Source organism: Aethalodelphis obliquidens, unplaced genomic scaffold (genome assembly GCF_003676395.1).
Source record: "Aethalodelphis obliquidens isolate GAN/ISIS:26980383/991018 unplaced genomic scaffold, ASM367639v1 scaffold30, whole genome shotgun sequence".
Classification (NCBI taxonomy): domain Eukaryota; kingdom Metazoa; phylum Chordata; class Mammalia; order Artiodactyla; family Delphinidae; genus Aethalodelphis; species Aethalodelphis obliquidens.
Genome location: NW_020837974.1, coordinates 17,101,921 through 17,121,795, shown reverse-complemented (window position 1 = coordinate 17,121,795; position 19,875 = coordinate 17,101,921). Strand labels below are relative to the sequence as shown.

Here is a 19,875-nt window from a genome sequence, read left to right as displayed (position 1 = left end):
CCCCGTGCCCAGTGGTCCTCGCTCTGTTCCCCCTCCTCCTTCCCTCCTCCGCTCTTAGACTGTTTCTTCCCAACATTTTTTTTTTTTTTTTTTTTTTTTTTTTTGCGGTACTCGGGCCTCTCACTGCCATGGCCTCTCCCGTTGCGGAGCACAGGCTCCGGACGCGCAGGCTCAGCGGCCATGGCTCACGGGCCCAGCTGCTCCGCGGCATGTGGGATCTTCCCAGACCGTGGCACGAACCTGCGTCCCCTGCATCGGCAGGCGGACTCTCAACCACTGCGCCACCCCTTCCCAACATTTGAACGTCACTGAGTGGTTTCCGGGAGGAGGGAGGAGCACATTGTGGAACACCCATCCCAGCCATGAACTTCAAAGCCTTCACAGCTTCATCCTGGTCTAAGGCGGGAAAGCCCCCAGGAGCCTCCTGGCCTGGAAAGGCCCAGGCCTGTGGATTCCGTGGTGCCCGCCCTCCACGTGGTGCCCACTGCTGGCGCCAACAGACTCTCTGAGAGCGAGTTGACAAAGCCTGGGAGGCAGTGACACCACACGGGAGGCCAGAGCCCAGGGCAGCGAGGCCGACGGCCAAAAGGAAGATGGGTGGAAGGTGCAGTTCCAGAAAGAGCAAGGCGCACTTGGAGTCTGGCGAGCATCGCCACAAGACGGGATCGCCCGTGGCAGGAAAAGTGTCCCAGGGCCCCTTCCTCGTGCACCTCTGCCTCCCCGGTCTCCGATGGGGGGCTCCCTACCTGCCTTTTTCTGCCTCTTACACTCTCCAAGGCCTTTTCCTGGAATGATCTAGAGCCCAGCTCCTGCCCCTTTAGTGTTAAATAGTCTCAGGAAATTCTTGAATCCCTCCTTGTTCTCCCCAAAGGCCACTGTGGCCCAGGCTGGATACATTTCTTCTTCACTTGCCTGTTGGGGACAATACAGCATCGAGGTGCAGGACTGGGGTCAGTCAGAAAACTACAGCCCCGGGGCCAAATTCGGCCACAGCCTGTCTCTGTAAATCAAGTGTTCTGGGGACACAGCCACGCCCGTTTATGTAGGCATCGTCCAGGGCTGCTCTGAGCTACAGTGGAGCAGTTGACGGTTGTAGCAGAGACCACAGGGCTGGTCTATTCTTTACAGGAAACTGGCTCATCCCTGTTTTCGAATAAGGCCTCTGGAGCCACGCTGCTGGGGTTCAGATCCAGGTCCGTGGCTTCCTAGCTGTGTGACCTTGGCCACGTGGCTTACACCCTTGAGCCCCGGTCTCCCCCTGGGATGGCTGTGAGGACTAAGTGAGCAAATGCCCCCGAAGCTCTTGGAGTGGCACCCGCTCTGCATTAAGTGACTTGATGCCCCAGGTGACGGCAGGGGGTGGGGTGGGAGTGCGGGCGGCGTGGACGCGATGAGAAAGAACGTCCGTCCTAACCCACGAGAGTCCCGCAGGTCAACAAGGCTCACCATCCTCATCATCTAGATATAATAATAGCTCGTTTCACTAAGCTTGTGGGGAAGCTGAATCTCACCCCGGGGGTGGAGGGTTCTTACGCTGGGGCATCAGGGGAAATGCAAGCTCTAAATCACCCTTGACTGTCCCTCGGCTGGGAAGCAGGTCCAGTCCACGTGGCTTGGTGGACCTCTTCTGACTCTCAGAGTGACATTTAAGGAGGCCCTGGCTCTCGGACTTGTGCACGTGCGCGGCCTCACCCATAGGGAACACCTCCTTAGACGTTGCTCCCTGGGCACCTGGCCCGCCTCACACAGGCCCCAGCCTTGCTTACCAAGTCTAGCACAGCCAATGCTGGACCGGGGGCGGTTTCTTTGCTTGACTACCCAGGTACTTTGGTCCTGGGTCCATGGTGGATGAAACATACCGTTGGGGGGAGGTCTGGCCCCCTGTGTAGACTTGATGCCACCTAAGGTGAATGGTGCAGCCCCACTGCGCTGCTCATCACAGCCCCTCGCCAAGGGCTCAGCCCATCACCACGAGTCATCCTCATGGCAGTTCTGCGAGGAAGATGTCATTAGTGCCACTCTGACAGATGTGGAAACCGGTGCCCAGCGAGGGTCCATGACTTGCCCAGGGCTGCACAGGGAATAATCATCACAGTGCCAGTGATCGAACCCGTCTGCCTGAATTTAGAACCCAGGCCCTAAACCACATGTGAGCAACTCTAAAACAGCCACAAAGAGTGACGAGTGCCCAAAGGAGGGTTATCCACTAGGGTGCAGCTCAGCTGCACGTAATGGACACTGAACCACTGGGGCTTAAAGACTGTTGTTGTTCTTCCTCTGACACGAACAAGGCATTTGGAGGCAGCCAGGCTGCTAGGACGGGTGGATGATGCCCCCAGGGACCCAGGCTCCTTCGGTTTTGCCGTCCTTAGCACATGGCTTTTTTTCTTATTCTCACAAGATGGCTACCCTGCTCCCAAATGTTACATCCACATTCCATCAGGAAGAAGGATAGAAAGATAATGGGCAAAAATCCTGTGTCCCTGAGTGAGTCTTTTTTTTTTGGCTGCGTTGGGTCTTCGTTGCTGCGCACAGGCTTTCTCTAGTTGCGGCGAGCGGGGGCTACTCTTTGATGTGGTGCGTGGGCGTCCCATTGCGGTGGCTTCTCTTGTTGCACAGCACGGGCTCTAGGCCCACGGGCTTCAGTAGCTGTGGCACACGGGCTCAGTAGTTGTGGCTCGCGGGCTCTAGAGCACAGGCTCAGTCGTTGTGGCACACGGGCCTAGTTACTCTGCGGCATGTGGGATCTTCCCGGACCAGGACTCAAACCCGTGTCCCCTGCATTGGCAGGCGGATTCTTAACCACTGCGCCACCAGGGAAGCCCCCCTGAGTGAGTCTTGATTAACAGGGCAACAGTGGCTTCCTCGGCGGCTCCTCCAGCCGCTCACATCTGCCTCACACGCCTTCCCAGCTGCAAGGGCCTCCAGCGACACGACCATCTTAAAGGGGCACAACGCCGACTCGATAGAATYGGGGCTCCATTAAGTCAGGATGGAGAGGGCCATGGGTAGCTATTGGGTGGTCCGACACGACCATCTTGAAGGGACACAACGCCGACTCGATAGAATCGGGGCTCCATTAAGTCAGGATGGAGAGGGCCATGGGTAGCTATTGGGTGGTCAGGGAGTGTCTCCAAAGTTTAGATAGGACTTGGGTACATGGAGAAGATTTGAAAGAACGGCCTTAAGGTCGGGAGAACAGCATGAGCAAAGGCACAGAGGTGGGGGAGTCTGGGGCCCAGGCAAGAGTCAGGACTGTGTCACCAGCAACATAAACCCTATTCACATTGGCTTAAGCAAAAGAGAGGAAGCTTCAGTGATGTCTTCCTTCAGGCATGGCTGGATCCAGGCGTTCTGAACAAATCCACCAGGACTCTGCTTCACTCTTTCAGCTCTCTTTATCTCTGTGGAAGGGGCACAATGGTCCCCAGCAGCTCCTGGGGTGCCTCCCTGTAGCTTAGCACCCCTGTAGGAAGAGAGCACCTCCTCCAACAGCTGTAGCAGGAGCTACTGTCATTGGCTGCCTTAGGTCCATTCCCGTCCCTGAACCGCTGGCCAGGCGTATTGTGAGGGATGGAATGGGCTGATTGGCCAGGCCTGAGTCACATCCCCACCCTCCCTTGGGCCACATGTGGACTGAGTCAGGGAGGGAAAAGGGGCCTGGAGGAAAATGAGGGAGACCTTTCCTGCAGGCTGGGGAATGGGTGCTGGGCTGACAAAGCTGCAGATATTCGGGGTACAGGAAGCAATTTTGCTAGGCCCAGGTGTCAGGTGTGTGAATGTATGTGTGGGAATCAATGCGGAAAGATCGGTTGGGGCCGTGTTGTAGAGACCTTCACATGCCAGGTGTACACCATTTAGGGTACAGGTCTGCCTCCTAAAGCAAGGAGATCCAAATATTGGCTTAAACAGCATGAAAGTTGATGTCTCTGACAGGTTAGCGGCGGGCAGTCACCTTGCTCTGAGAGTTCACGGAGGAACCCCAGCACAACCTCTTTTTTTCGCTCCAGCATCCTCCAGCTGTCGCCCCCTCCCCACAGTCCTCAGCAGTCGGCAGGAAGGGGGGCAGGGCAAGGGGGGGCTCTCCCCTTCCCTTTCCGGGCACAACTTCAAAGATGTACATGCCCCTCTCACCCACCCACACATATCACGGACCAGAACGTGTTCACCTGCTCCCTCCCAGCCGCAGGGGATGCTGGGAGCATCACCTGAACATCTGGAGACTCAGTACAAGAGAGAAAGGGGAAACGGACATTCCAGGGACAGCCTGTGGGCTGCCACACCAGGCCAAAGGATGGGTATCCTAAAGAATGATCCAGGGAGTGCTAGGAGGAAGAGGCCCCACCACACAGTTTCCATGACCCCAAAAGTTTGGGGTATGTTCCATCTGTATTCTGTTTTAGGATATCCACAGTGTGTGTGGAGGAGGGGGTGAAAGGCCGTTAAAGGCCCTGAGAAGTCCTGGCCCAAAACCTGGGCTTTCCTAAACTTATTTAGATCACAAAGCCCATTTGGGGAAGTTTAGCACCCACTAAAATTCTACCGATAAGTTATTTCAAACCAAAAAAGTTACTGAAAAATTCTACTGAACACACTTTGGGCAGTAAGAACCAGTAGAGACTTGAGTGGAAGTGGCGTGACCCATCCAGCTGGCCTCCCCGGGATGACGCCGGGCCAGGTGCACCCCGACCTGGCTGCTGTCATGTGCAGCGAACCCCTACAGTGCTTGCCCCTCGGAGGAAACAAGAGGTTCGTTTCACTGTATCTGAAACGGTCTGACTTTTTGTGTATAGAAATCTGTGCAGATCAGAACAGAAGCTGGCCCGCGGCTCCACATCGAGCCTCCTCTGGACTATTCTGAAGACTGTGAGCCACGTGGGGGTGTGACTGTCAAGGCAGAGGATGCTCCTGGGGCTCGTCCACAGGTAGGACTGGCCTCAGCTTGGGGCTATAGCGGCTCTCGGGGGCGCTTTCTAACACTTACTTATTCCTTCCTTTGCGAGCCCTTGCCTTCCTTCACTCTTGCATTTATTTCCCGCACTTTAACAAGCAGACAAATCTTGTGCTAGACGCTCTGCTAGGGAGGGACCCAGTGTCCAAAGGTCAGCAAGGCTGGTGTCTGACCCAAAAGAGGCAAAAGCATATAATCCCTTTACCGCAAGAGGGAGCTGAGAGGTGGGGCAGGGCATAGCGGGACCAGGAGGGAGAGCATCTAGGAAGGCTTCCTGGAGGGAGTGACATTTACCTGGTTCCTAAAAGCTGGATAAGAGTGTGAGGGCGAGGAAGGTAAGGATAGGTAAGCCGAGCTAATACTCAGCCTGTCCACATCTGTATGCCTAAACCTGTTGTTAAATGGTTTGAATATCTGCGCCCCCTCCCCCTCCTGCTACGGCACCAGAAACCACACATGGCAACACCCAGAGGCCCTGTGTAGCTGTAGCTCAGAGTCCCTGGCTGTGTAGCAACTCACAGGGTTGACCATGGGGTGTTTCACTCCCCTTCCTCAAATTGTCATTTCATTTCTGAAATCCTTGGAATTGCAACAGTAAACCCCAGTCTCCCATTCAACAAGCATTTGTTGGGTACCTACTTTTGAGCATCAGGCTCTGTCCTAGGCACCAGAGATGCAGAAATGAACAAAACTGACAAGGGGCCTATTCTTAACAACTCATGTTCCCGAGGGAGAGACAGACAATAAAGAATAAAACCAAGAAATAAATAATGCAATTTCAGGTATTGATACGTTCTAGGAAAACAAAACAGAAAGGGGAGATGGGACAGCCAGGAGATCAGACAGCATGGGAGAGAGGGAACATTAGACGGTAGAGAGGGAAGGAACGCCTCTCTCAGGTATGATGTTTCAGCTGAAACTTGATGGATAAGAAGGAGCCGGCTTTGGAGCCAGCAATGGGAAAAGCATTCCAGGCGGAGGGAACAGCAGGCACGGATGACCTGAGGCTGGACTTGTTCAAGGGTGCATGATGTAGATGTGATGTGAGCCAAGGGGAGTTAGAAGGCGATGAGGTTGGCGGGGCAGAGGGGCAGACCTGGCACAGGTAGGGATGGAGAGTTGAATTTTATTTCAAGGGCATCGCTCTTATAATTAGAATGAGTAAGTAAATTATCTCCATGGTTATATACAAGCTAAATTTTAGAGAGGAGGCAGAGTCAAGTTGCTAAGCCAGTCCTGCCCCATTTGCCAGAATGAGACTGTTCAGCCACAGACCCGGGCTGCAGATTCCAGAGCCTCACCAGGAGGACAGACTTCCTTCCGCATGTGACCTTCTGTACCAAAAACCTGCTTTTCTGAAATGAAAACGACTCAAAATGGAGATGGGAATGTCATCCAGGAAACATTCCTCTGATCACCATTGCATGTTGGTGTTTCCTTCTTTGCTTGTAAAGGAAGGACGATGTAAGGAGCAGGGGATCACTTTGTTTCACATTCCGGCTGCAAAAAATCTGAAAGTTAAAGTTAATTGCAAATTTTTGTCTTCCTGGAAAAAAAAAAAAAGTCCTTTTCTATGGAAGGACCCAAAGACCTTGTTTCCTTAAAAACAGTCCACAGAAATGGGATTTTTACAGTGGGAAAAATCGTGGACTTTATTGCCCTCAACACGCACCTCCCACACGACACAGGCAGACAGACAGACAGACAGACACACACACACACACACACACACACACACACACACATGCTTTCGAATCAACCAAAAGGTTCTCTGCTCAGGATCAGTCTGTGCAAACAGCCCTCAGCTTCCCTTAGGGAGGCGGGTTTGAAGCCAAGTTCAGTCTGTTGCAACCCTAGCCCCGCCCCCTGTCTCAGAACGCATGCATGCCCTTCAAGCAGGAGGCATGCTCATCCTCTCCTCCTTTGGCCATTTGGTACCGCCTGTTAATTGAACATATACAGTCTTCCTTCTTTTGCAAGCTTCCAAGCTCCCTGCAACACCACGCAGCCTGCCCCTCACAAGCTATTAAGCTCCATTAGCGTTCCTGCGTGAGCGTGCTCTGAATCAGCATCTCCCTGCTCACCCGCAATTAATTTTCTCCACTGTGAGTGCCTGATTGTATTTCTTCCTTCCCTTTTTCTCCCCAGCTTGAGGGGGCACTCCGTAAGCCTTCACAGTCAGTTTCCCCTTAGAGTTATTTTCCTGCTAAGTGAAAGAGTGAAATGGCCATGCCAGTTTTCGGCAAAGACAGAAGCCTTAATAGATGCAATCTGAACAGAGAAGGAAAAATAATGCCTGGCTACATATACTCAGCCCCCCTCACACTGTTTGCAAGTGCAGTCTGAAATGGAGCAAAAGGAATTGCTGTCCGCATGTGTACTTTTCATCTGACCTTCACTGTTGAAACACACCAGCCTTTTCGCCTTCAGTCAGATCCTTAGTGAACTTCAATTTCTTGGCACTCTGAGTTCACAGACCCGCATAAGCAGGCGTGTTCTGTTGGCCTTCACCCCTGCTGACTGTGCCTTTTTAAAAGATGTGAATTACTCGCTGACATTTAAGAATCAGGAGAGTTCATGTCAAAATCTGAATTGGGGGTTTCTCTTGAAAAGTCGAAAGATTTAGGAATTACATTCTTAAATGACAGCCGCGAGTGGAGCTGGGGGGCAGCTGTCCCCTTAGACAAGTGTGTGCTGCACGTACCACAGTCCCCACCATGCCCCAGGCACCATCTAGACGCTGAAGCTAAAACAGACAAGTACATAATATGCCATCAGATGATCGGGCTTGAAAGAGAACTAGGGCAGAGTAAGGGGCTAGAGAATGTGGGCAGAGGCTGCCATGTGATATGGGAGGACGGGGCTTACCCTTGATGAGGTGCTGTGTGAGCAGGGGCCTCAAGGAAGCCAGGGAGTGAGTAGGTAGAGAAGAGCTTCCACACACAGGGAGCAACAGGTGCAGAGGCCCCGAGGAGGGAGGACAGCAGGGAGGCCAGTGTGGCTGGAGGTGAGTGAGCAAGGGGACAAGGAAGAGGGGGTGAGGCCAGAGACGTAGCCAAGGCTTAGATGGCACTGGGCTTTGAGGGCTGCGCTAAAGGTGAGGGATTCTACTTTGAGTCAGAGGAGAAGCCATCATAGAGTTTTGTAAGCCATTGTAGCTTAACAACTCCAGGGAAAGGAGGACACCTCTTTCTTTCCAGAGAGTTCTGCCTAAGTGCCAGGTCTTGGTTATGTTGGCTTGCCTTGGGGTGTGTGTTACAATGGATAATAAGGCTCCATTCAAATGCTTTCGGCTCCATTTAAGGACCAGGAATGAAAGTACACATTTTTTTTCTATTATTAAGGTATCCTTTTCTTCCTGACAATGCATGATCAATGTTAAAAATTCAAATGATAACACAGAAAATAAAAGTCCTCTCGTAATCCCACTGCCCCAGAGATTAGTGCCGTGAATAGGTGGGTATATTACCATCCAGACTAAAAATTGCATATATTCATTATTTTCCTTGAAAGTATATATTAATTATATCCAAGATGAGATAGTTGATCTGGAATGTTCCAGTCCTGGCCTGTTCCCAATGAGTGGTATTTTTTGCATTATCTTATCAGTCCCTGAGAGCGTGATGGGAAGGTGATGGGAAGAAGATTGGCCCACTCCGGCATCTTCTGGAATACCTTCTCTGAGTTTTTCTTTCCATTGTGTAGATCCTGGAGTGGCGTGAATTGGATATTTGACCACAATTACAATTCAATGTTTTGAAGTCATTGTTACTTGCTGACACATACAACAACTAAAGACCTGTCTTAACCCGTGTGCCACCGGCAGGGCTGCCACATGTGGACTCTGCTGTGGTCCGTGAAGGCTCACCCACCTGTCGGTACAGTGTAGATTATGGGGCTGTGCCAGCATTGGTGGAGCATCCCTCAGTGGACCAGCCCGCCCCACTTTGTCCCCGGCAGGGCTCCTCAGCAAATCCCTTCAGTCACCCTTCATTAATTTCAATGGTGAGACTTAAAAAAGGAAGGATCGTTTTTTAGGGCAGTTCTATTGCTTGGGAACTTCTGCTGTTTCAGATTGCCATATAAATCACCTTTGAGCGAGTGCCTTTTTAAAAAATCTTATTTGTTTATTTATTTATTTTTGGCCGCATTGGGTTTTCGTTGCTGCGTACGGGCTTTCTCTAGTTACGGCGAGCGGGGTCTACTCTTCGTCATGGTACGCGGGCTTCTCATTGCAGTGGCTTCTCTTGCGGAGCACGGGCTCTAGGTGAGCGGGCTTCAGTAGTTGTGGCACGCAGGCTCGGTAGTTGTGGCTTGCAGGCTCTAGAGCGCAGGCTCAGTAGCTGTGGCACACGGACTTAGCTGCTCCGCGGCATGTGGGATCTTCCCGGACCAGGGCTCGAACCCATGTCTCCTGCATTGGCAGGTGGATTCTTAACCACTGCACCACCAGGGAAGTCCCTTTTCTTGATCTTTTATTGTTCGTTCCACATAAATGGGATTATACTATCCAGGCTATTTGATAGCCCCACTGATTTTAATCAACAACATGCCAGGGCCATCTTACCACACCAGTACTCACTCAGCCATCTGAACCCAGTGGCTCTGAGCACTGTTTAGGTTGTTGGTGGCCAGAGTGTGAATCCCGGACCACTTACGAGCTGTGTTCCTGCAATGGTGTTGGTAAATCAGGGATGAGTTTGATCAGATGAGCTTTAAGTGCGAGAATGACTTAGGGAGGCATAGAGACCAAGAGAGAGAAAGAGGACCCCATACATCTCCAGGGACGTAAGTTTCTTTTACTACGCCCAGTTCTCTCTGCTTGCCCCTAGGATACCAAATCTCCTATCAGCACCACGCCCTGTGATTTTCATTTCTCCCTTCTGAATGTACATGGACGCCCCAACCCTCCAAGCAGTATAGACAGAGAAAGGATCCTCTTAAGTATTCAGGATGTAATGGTAAGATGGACTTTCACATCCTAACTGTCAGGGGCCAGGGTCTTCATACCAAGCAGCTGGGCCATAGGATAGACCCCACGAGAGAGTCTCCATTTACATCTGGGAAAACAACACAGATCACAACAGGATTGGATGTTAACAAAAAACCTCTGGCCTACCCACCAGAAGATTTCAAACAACACACAAGAGGCTTGACTTAATACCATTATTTTCTTTAATGATAGTAAAAGCTCACATTAAATGAGCACTTACTCAGTACCTAGCACTGTGTGGAGTGTATAACATCCATCACTGCATTCATTAACCCTGCAAGTTACTTGCTAGGAATTTTCATTCTCATTTTATAGTTTGAGGAAACTGAGGGATGAGAACTGATGTTGCTCACCAAGGCCTCAGAGAAGCCCAGACCCCAGGACTCCTTGTTCCATAAAATTAACAATCACAGGCCGGGAATTGCGCTGAGCTGTTTTTGGGCAGGGTCTGTTGTGAATATCATTGATGTTCTGCCTAGGAGGAAGGTGTTCAGAGGTGGCCATCCATCGGTTCTGTTTAACTGTTTTTAAAAACCTGGAGAAGACCTCTCCTCTGACAAATATTCCCCCAGTGAACCCCGAGCTGGGAACATTGATGACAAATGTTTTTCAAAAGTGAAGTCCAATGAGGAAACAACCAGACAAAGCCAAATTGAGGGACAGTCTACTGGCCGGGAGTCTTCAGAAATGTCAGTTGCATAAGAGACAGAGAAAGGCTGTTACAGATTAAAGGGGGCTAAAGAGATACCACAGTTATGCGATGTGAGATCCTGGGAGGTTGGGGGGATTGCTCTAAATTTAAGGATGGTTTGGAAAAATTAATGAAATTTGAAAATCATATTATATTAGAAAATAATACTGTATTGATGTTAAATTTCCTGAATTCAGCAATTATATTGTGGTTATGTAGGAAAAGGTCCCTGTTCTCAGGTTTCTGAGAATTGGTGAAGAATTGTTGAATATAGGTGATGGGTATTTGGGCATTAATTATACCCTTCTATTATACTATGCTGATAAATTTTCTACGGGTTTTACATTTTTTTCAAACCAAGTTTTTAAGAAGCCAGTACATTAAGGAGGAGATAAGCTGCTTCAGTAGAGCTAAGCATCAGCAAAGGAAGAAATAGAGAAAAGTAAAAACAAGGAGACCTAGTTTAAAGAGCTTAGCAGGATTGTATTGATGTCAGTTTCTGGACTGTGCTATTATGCTGTTGTTATATGGGATGTTACCGTGGGGGAGACTGGATGAAGGGTACATGGTATGGCTCTGTATTGTCTACAGTTAGCTCAAAACAAAAAGTAAAATCTAACTAAATAAAAGAAACACAAATGTCCAAGTCATATCATCCAGAGATTTTGATTCTGGTTCTGGATTTGGACTCAGACATGGTTCCTCTGTTTAAGCACCCCATGTGACTGTAATTTGCAGCAATATTTGAGAACCACCGTTATAAGGAAAAGATAGAGCCATGGATCTTAAAATTTGATATACACAAGAATCACTAAGGTACATCAACAGATGAATGGATAAAGAAGATGTGGCACATATATATACAGTGAAATATTACTCAGCCATAAAAAGAAACGAAATTGGGTTATTTGTAGTGAGGTGGGTGGACCTAGAGTCTGTCATACAGAGTGAAGTAAGTCAGAAAGAGAAAAACAAATACCGTATGCTAACACATATATATGGAATCTAAAAAAAAATGGTTCTGAAGAACCTAGGGGCAGGACAGAAATAAAGATGCAGACATAGAGAATGGACTTGAGGGCATGGGGAGGGGGAAGGGTAAGCTGGGACAAAGTGAGAGAGTGGCATGGACATATATACACTACTAAATGTAAAATAGATAGCTAGTGGGAAGCAGCCGCATAGCACAGGGAGATCAGCTCGGTGCTTTGTGACCACCTAGAGGGGTGGGATAGGGAGGGTAGGAGGGAGACGTAAGAGGGAGGAGATATGGGGATATATGTATATGTATAGCTGATTCACTTTGTTATAAAGCAGAAACTAACATACCATTGTAAAGCAATTATACTCCAATAAAGATGTTTAAAAAAAATAAAAGGGAAAAGTAAATAACAACAACAAAAAGAATCACTAAGGAGATATATATATATATATATATATATATTTTTTTTTTTTTTTTTTTTGCCCATGCTGGGTCTTAGTTGCTGTACGTGAGTTCTTTGTTGCGGCATGTGGGATCTTTAGTTGCATCATGCGGGCTCTAGTTCCCTGACCAGGGATTGAACCCGAGTCCCCTGCATTGGGAGCATGGAGTCTTAACCAGTGGACCACCAGGGAAGTCCCACGATATTTTTTTAAATGCATATTTTAGGTCAAATTTTTATGCTAAGAGAGTTGTTTACAGGAGGTAGCACAGTTTTTAACAGATGAACTCCTGGGGATTCTGAATCAGAAGGTCTGAAGATTAGAGTCTCTCTCAAATGGAAGGAAAGTTTTCGAGATCATTCGGACTTTGTGGCTTTGATTTGGGGACTATAAAAGAAAGAAATGTTAAAATTGGAAGTCAAAATCTCATATGTCAGATAAAATTAAGATAACTGTAAAGTAAAAAGCAAAATAAAATAACAACAAAAATCCGGAGGTTCACAAAAGCCAGAAAGGGATGAGAGGGGGCTCTTCCCTTGTCTTCAAACCATATCCTGTACTTCTGGAAACTCGGGTAGGAGAGGATGTCACTTAATAAATGAAAGATACGAAAGCATAATAGCTCCTGGCAATATCTCCTGTATTATAGATCAATTTCTCTCCAGAATATTGATCATTCGTATTAAGAAAAGACTAAATTATATTTAATATACATATTCTTTTAAGAAGACAAGGATGTCTTATCTATTTCAGAAGTACTTTCATTTAAAATTATTTTATTTAGGTTTTTGACTATTTAAAGGGGTGAATTTTAGATAAATAGAAAATTCATTTTATATTATTAAGGCATTATTATATTAAGAAAATGAATATGCACCCTTCATACGTGGTTTTCTCACTTCAGTCACATTCAAAATATATCGCACATTCAAAATAGGTCTCAAACTTGAGGGAAAAAAATTCAGAAAAAATAGGGGCATGTAAGAGAGGATTTCTTATTAGTTACGACTTGCAAAAGTTATGCTTAAATTCAAGATAAGGGTAGAAATATAGTGATAAATGGAAGAGGATATATCCAAAGGGGAGGGTTTGGACCCGTGACCTCAAGGGCCAGCTTCAGCTCACGGGTGTGTTTCATTGGCTGGTCTGGTGTTGTGCTATAATCATTATTGTTGCTGTTTTATGGGGTTGGCCAAACTGGAAAAGAATCCGAACGAACTTTTTGGCCAAACCAATATTTTGAATTAGAAAACTTTTATTCTGAGCATATGCACCCTTCACTCTGCCGTAGTCTTCACCTCTCCCTGTTGTCTGACACTGCGTCTCCCATTGCTGTTTCACACGACGTTACATTTTCTGAAGACGTAGGGAGCTCGTGGCTCCTGTTTTAGGGAGGAAAAAGAACCAGTGACTGTGACTCAGCAAGTCTGGAGAGGGTAGTTTGAGCTTTTCTATAAACTCTGTGGGGACTTGGCTAAGTCACACTCTTTTAGAGCCCCATTTCCTCCCCTACAACAAAAAGGGATAGATTAGATATTTCCTGTGCCTGTCAGCTCTGAAATCATACATCCTAAGGGGGAGTTTATAGGTGTTCCCATATTGCAAAATCCACAAGAACAGAGGATACATGGTAGCTCATGGAGCCCTCCACTCATCCATTTCTGAGGCTGTTTGCAAGTTACATATTTAGAGCTTAAACACCCTCCCCCCCACATCCCAGATCTAAGCTTCATGGTGGCAGAGACGTGTGCTATCTCTTGCCTGCCGTGTCTCTGGCCCCTAGAAAAGTGCCTGGCGTAGAGTTAGTTTGCAAATCTTTGTTAAGCAAGTGAATTGGGTAGTTGATTGATTGAATCAAGGAGCTAGCGTGGCAGAGAGGTTGATTAGGCACCCTGGCCAGCCCACACATAGCTGAGTTCAGTTATCACATCGCTAAGTTATAATTATGATGACAGTATTTTCCAAACTATGAATCAGGACACATAATCTGACAAAGAATTTCTGTGCTACTTGGGGTAGAAGTGTCAGTTTGGGAGATATAGCTTGGATTCTGAAATACTGGGATTTCTGGCAGAGGGTGCTAATTAAAATGAAAATTTAAATGACATGAGTGAGGGGGGTTGGGGGGCAGTACCAAGGATGGCACTTGGCCTGGGTGTCAGGGCATGGTAGAAACTAGTGGGGATGTAGGGAACAGTCTCTACACAGCTCAGCTGACTGTCGTAGGGGCCCGGTGGCGCCAGGCTTTCTAATTTTAAGAGAAGCCAAGTATCTGGGCTTGTTTGTGTTCGATTTCTCCCATTTTTTTTTTTTTGGTAACTAATTCACGATTTTCTATGAACGAAACGAGATGTGCCTGCTGGCCAGGTGTGGTCTTCAGGCCACCAGCTTGCAACTTTTGATTTAGACAATGAAAGCTTTGTTAGCTCCTGACAAGAGAAGAGGAAGAGGTTTTTTCCTTTCCAGTGACACTTGAGTTAGCCCCTCTGGTACCAAGAACCATCAGGGGCATGGCATCCTGAATGTACCCAGAGATGCCCAGCTAGATAGCTCAGACCAAAGGACCACCTGGCTAATGGCATTAGGAAGGTCCCTGCACAGGTAGGTCAGACAGCACAAAGCCAGCTGAGCAGGAATAAGTCAGTGATGAGCATGAATGATTTGTGTGGAATGATGCTGAACAAGCACTAACTACCCATAAAATACAGGTCCAGAACTGAGAGATGTAGTAATCCTTTCACCTAATAGAGCATCCCTGTAAGTGAAGATACTGGATGGTATTTGACTTCCTAAAGCATCCTTTTCAATCTTAATGAAAATTTAAAATGATCTCTGAATCAATACCGGAATAAATAATCTTTTTTATTTCTTGCATTTATAGTCTACTTAGAATTTCTTAGGTATTTTCACATTATTTTGTCATTTTATATAACCTCTAATACATGAGTGATTTCTCATTAGAAAAGATTCAAACAATTAAGGAGTAAACTGAGTAAAATAGGAAAAGCTCTCTCTACCACCCAGACACAGCAGGCCCAGCTTTCAGTTCTATTGAGCATGCATACTTTATTTATTTTGTCGTTCATTCATTCATTTACTGTTTTCTATTTCAGTTCATTTCTGCTTTTATCTTGATTCCTTCCCTAAACTTTTTGGTTTAATTTATTGCTTTGATTCTCCCCCCACCCCCATCCCATAACCTGGCTTCTTACTTTAAATGCTTAATTGCCTTATTTTCAGTCTTGTTTTCTAATACAGCAATTTTAAGCCTATGAATTTTCCTCTGAATACTGCTCTGTCCTTAGCTCACAAATTTTGCGTGTATGTAGTGTTTTCATTGTCATTTACTTCTTTTGGTTTGTGATTTTAGGGATTTTTTTTCTCTTTATTTAGAAGAGTTTTACAAATGTTCTAAGTAGAGAGTTTTTATCTATCTTTCTGTGTTAATTTCTAATTTTACTACATCATGGTTAGAGATTGGTCTGTTTGACTTCTGTTGTTTTGGAAGTTTTTGAGACTTTGTTTGTGGTCTACCACATACTTTTTATGAATGCTCTATGATATTTCAAAAGAATAATCATTCTCTTTTTGGTATAAAGTTCTCAGTATATCTATTAAAGCAAGCTATTAATTATGTTATTTAACCAGGCAATTATGTATGTCCCAGTATAGTCCCAGACCACCTATATCAGAATCACTTTGGCTTCTTATTAAAAATGTAAATTCTCATACCCCGTTCAAAGATATAGAGCTGGGTTTCCAGGGGGCATGGAGTGCTCAGAATCTTCATTTTTAATAGGACTCCCAGAAAATTCTTATGCTCATTAGCAAACCACTGCAACAGAGCCCCAGTTAATTTTTGTCTATTTAATCTGGGTGATTTCTGTGAACTTATCAATGTTCCCTTATATTTCTCTGTTTTTGCTTTATACATTTCAAATCTTCATTGTGTATATAGAGAGTCAAGATGTTCTCTGACAGGTTGTTTGTTTAATCCCTATGAATATATCAGTGTCATTCTCTTTGTCCCGTTTAAAGCACTAGGTGGGCCTTTTCATCTAAAGGCTTATGTCTTTCTTCAGCATTCGAAAATGTTCATTTATTATTGTTGTTTTATTATTTTCCATTGTTTCTGTTCTATCCTCTGGAACTTATCTTGGACAAATGTTGGCCCAGATCTTCAAGTCTCTTAATTTTTCTTTCATATTTTTCTTTTTGTCTTTTTTTTTTTTTTTTTTTGGTGGTATGCGGGCCTCTCACTGTTGTGGCCTCTCCCGCTGCAGAGCACAGGCTCTGGACGCGCAGGCCCAGTGGCCATGGCTCACGGGCCCAGCCGCTCTGCGGCATGTGGGATCTTCCCGGACCGGGGCATGAACCCGTGTCCCCTGCATCGGCAGGCGGACTCTCAACCACTGCGCCATCAGGGAAGCCCTCTTTTTGTCTTTTTATACTGTTACCATGTGAAATTGTTTGGCTTGAATTTCTAGCACATTTAATTTGTCACCTTTTAGCTCTTTCTGTACTTAGTTTATATTTTCCAAAATGTTAATGATAAAATTAAAACTTGAGATCTCTAGCTGTTTCTTTTTCATGGATGAAATGTCCTCTCAAATCTCTCCAGGCATATTAATTTTCAGGATTCTAAAGTCTTCCTCTGCTTACTCTATTAACTCGCTTTCATTGGGTGTTCGTTCTTTTGTTAATTCAATTTTGTCCCAGTCTTCAGAGTTTTGGTTTTCCCAAATGTTTGGTCATTCTCGGTTGTCTGCTCATCTTTGTATTTGAGAATCCTACTTCTTCTGCCTGTTCTATTTAATATAACCTGACCTTGATGTTGGTTGGGGCACAACATGCTCCGGGAGGCTGTGTGCCTTAGCTCCTCTTCCAGGTATGGGAACTCCTAGCTTACTTTGGGGAAAACAGCCTCCTGGAGCATTGCCCACATCCAGGCATCAGCCTGTGTGCACTTAATACAGCTGGGGAGGGGCCAGCAGCCCTAAAAGCAGCCCCCAATGAATGCCCCAGGGCTTCCTCTCACTCCACCTTGACTCTGGACTCAGCTACACACACACACACACACACACACACACACACACACACACACACACACTCACACACACACACACACTTCCTTGTATGGAAAATTTTACTGCCTTGTTTTGGTCCATAGTTTCCTCTGCTTTTACTGCTTCATAGATGTGATCTCTGCTTTCTTGCCTTTCAAGAATTCCTCAAAATTTCTAGTGATCCAGCAGCATTCTGTGTTCTTTGGTCTTTATCCCGTCATCCCTATCTGATTTCCTTCTCTTGGTCGAAAGATCAAAAGCCACCCTCCCACCCCTGCTCTGGGCAGGCTCAGGTGAGGCAACCACAGCACACTGATGCCACAGGGTTTGCCCAGGGCCTCATAGCCAGGAAATGGTACCCTTCTGCTTCCTGAGTCTGTGCTCTTCCTCTTATGTCACTCCACTCCTTAAGACAAGGATGGCTTTTTTCTTCATAATAATGGACATTTGAGACTGAACTCTAGGGGGCTTCATAAATAAATTTAGCTTTGAATGAAAATCAGTGAAAGAAAATCCAAGGTTGAAAGGGGGCAGGAAGAAAGTAGCAGAAAACCAAAAGCATCGCACAGGTGCTTGAAGCTCAGATAAAACTCATATTTTCCTAGCCATAGTTCCATCAGAATAGATGTAGGGAAATGTGATTTAAAAAATATACAGCATGGACCCTATAGTTAGAGCTCAAGTCACTTTATTCTGGGAAGTTTGTGATCTAGATACCACCAGGCTTGAGGTGTGGACTGGTAAGCCTCAGATGCGGGTTCTTGACTCTCGTTATATTGGTAATTTCTTATGGAATGGCTGTCTTTATTGCCAGATTATAAATTCCATGAGAACAGGGACTCTGTCTTATTCCTCACTCTATCCCTAGCACTTAGCAATCAGACCTTCTTACGGGGACACATACATTCAACAATAAATGAATGAATGAAAAGAAGGACAGATTCGTTAATTAACCCCTCATTGCAGGGTAAAAATCATTTCTGGGTCAGGCAGTTTAATATATGTAAAATGGCTCATATTAGGCAATAGGAGTTGGTGGGAATTATTACAACTAACAGTGCATGCAAATCCCACTTTTATAAAATTGCCAATCAAATGAGGACATCATTGGGGGTTCGCGGCATGTCCATGACCTCTACGCAGAGACTGCTGCTTCCTCTTGAGGACTCAAAGTATCCAGTGTGGCTTCATGGGCTAAACATCTGATATTCTTGTAGTCAGTGTCAATAGGGTCTGAGAGACAGAAAAGAATATGCTGTCATCTCAATGTTAAATTTTCTGTAAAACCTAGACCTCTGTTAGAGCAATCACGAAACACTAATTCATAGCTATTATCTCATTGCATCCCTTCCAGAAACTTGTCAGGTTGTCAGGGAACATTTTCCCACGTGAGAGGTGGGGGCTTGAGGCTCAGAGACTTGCCTGGGGACACAGGGCCTCTGGAGTCGGGCCTGCAACCCACACCCAGAACTTAGGCCAAGCTGTTCCCTGTTCTAAGTGGAGTCAGAGGCTTAATGCTTCATCCACTAACACCGAACACATACTTTAACACATTCAGTGGCCTCGTGGCAGCTTTGTGTCAAAAGCTCTTACAGGCAGGTGTCATCAATTTCGTGTAAGCCAATGGGTGATCGCAGAGCGCCCGACTTTCATCTCACTCTAGAGATCACTGGCTTCCAATGCATTGATGCCAGGCAGGGAATAAACGTGGGCATGGAATGAAAAACCCGGACTTTGGAGTCAGACTGTCCTTCATCCAAACCCTGGCTCTGCCCTTGCTAACCACGTGACCTGGGGCTGCCATTTAAGTGACCTGAACCTATAAGATAAGGACCCCTACACACAGGGGTGGTGGGTGGCTGCAGGGAGATGAGGTGTGTAGAGGGGTTAGCCTGGTGCCTGATATGTAGCAAAAGCTTTGTAATCAGCAGCTGCTGCCATTGTTATCACAGTTGTGGTTGCTATTGTTGCAGACATTTCATGTGCTATGGTGACCCGGTTTTGCTCTTTTCCTAGCCCAGCAGAAAAGAGGAAGATCAGGCATGTAAGGCACTAATCCACTGCCCATGAAACCTCGGCTGCGTTTTAGTCACTGGTCCAGCATCCTTCCTTCCCTCGCCTCCCCCTGGCTCTCTAGCAAGAAGGCCAATTTGTATACAGTCCCATCATCTGCTCCCCACCTGTGGTATTTGCAGCCTGGCCTTCATGCAGAAGGCTTTCTGTTGAAAGGGCTTGAACTGAACATTTTAAGGGCTGAGCATTGAAATTGCATATAACAAGGTTTTAAAGCAAAGCTATAAAGTAAGTTTTCACAGAGCTTTTTCTGGATGACAGCTTCAAAGCAACTGGTAGATGCCCTAGCAGGGTATCCCTTTGAAGTATCGGCAGGTTGGCTTTCAAAGCAACCAACCCAAGGTCCTCATCTTTCCAGGTGGAAAGGATTTGAACAGCTTTCTCGAGGGAATGTGGCTACTTAGTTCATCTCCCCTGTGCCCCTGGAACAGATGGTTTTAGATCACGTGGGCATTATAAGGGCCTAGGTTCTTAAAGTGTGCTCACCCAGTGTAAGCAAATGTATTATTTTCCTCTGTGAACAAGATAGCAGTAATGCAGGATCTAGGCTTCTTTTATATATATATTTACTATATATATTTATAGTAAATACAATTATGGCATTTAAATTTGCATTAATTTGCCAGAAGCAAAACCAACAGAATTATTGAAATTCAGATTTCTTTATCACAAGAGA

General features: G+C 46.4%; 1 protein-coding gene across 6 annotated transcripts in view; it reads left to right on the top strand.

Annotated features, from left to right (window-relative positions):
- The window catches only part of KATNIP (katanin interacting protein), a 193,528-nt gene that overhangs the window by 63,420 nt on the left and 110,233 nt on the right, over positions 1-19,875 (top strand). For all 6 annotated transcript variants that reach the window (XM_027126559.1, XM_027126555.1, XM_027126558.1 and 3 more), the window contains exon 6: positions 4,794-4,925. In XM_027126559.1, the coding sequence (XP_026982360.1) occupies positions 4,794-4,925 (132 nt within the window). The remainder of the gene's footprint in view (positions 1-4,793; positions 4,926-19,875) is intronic.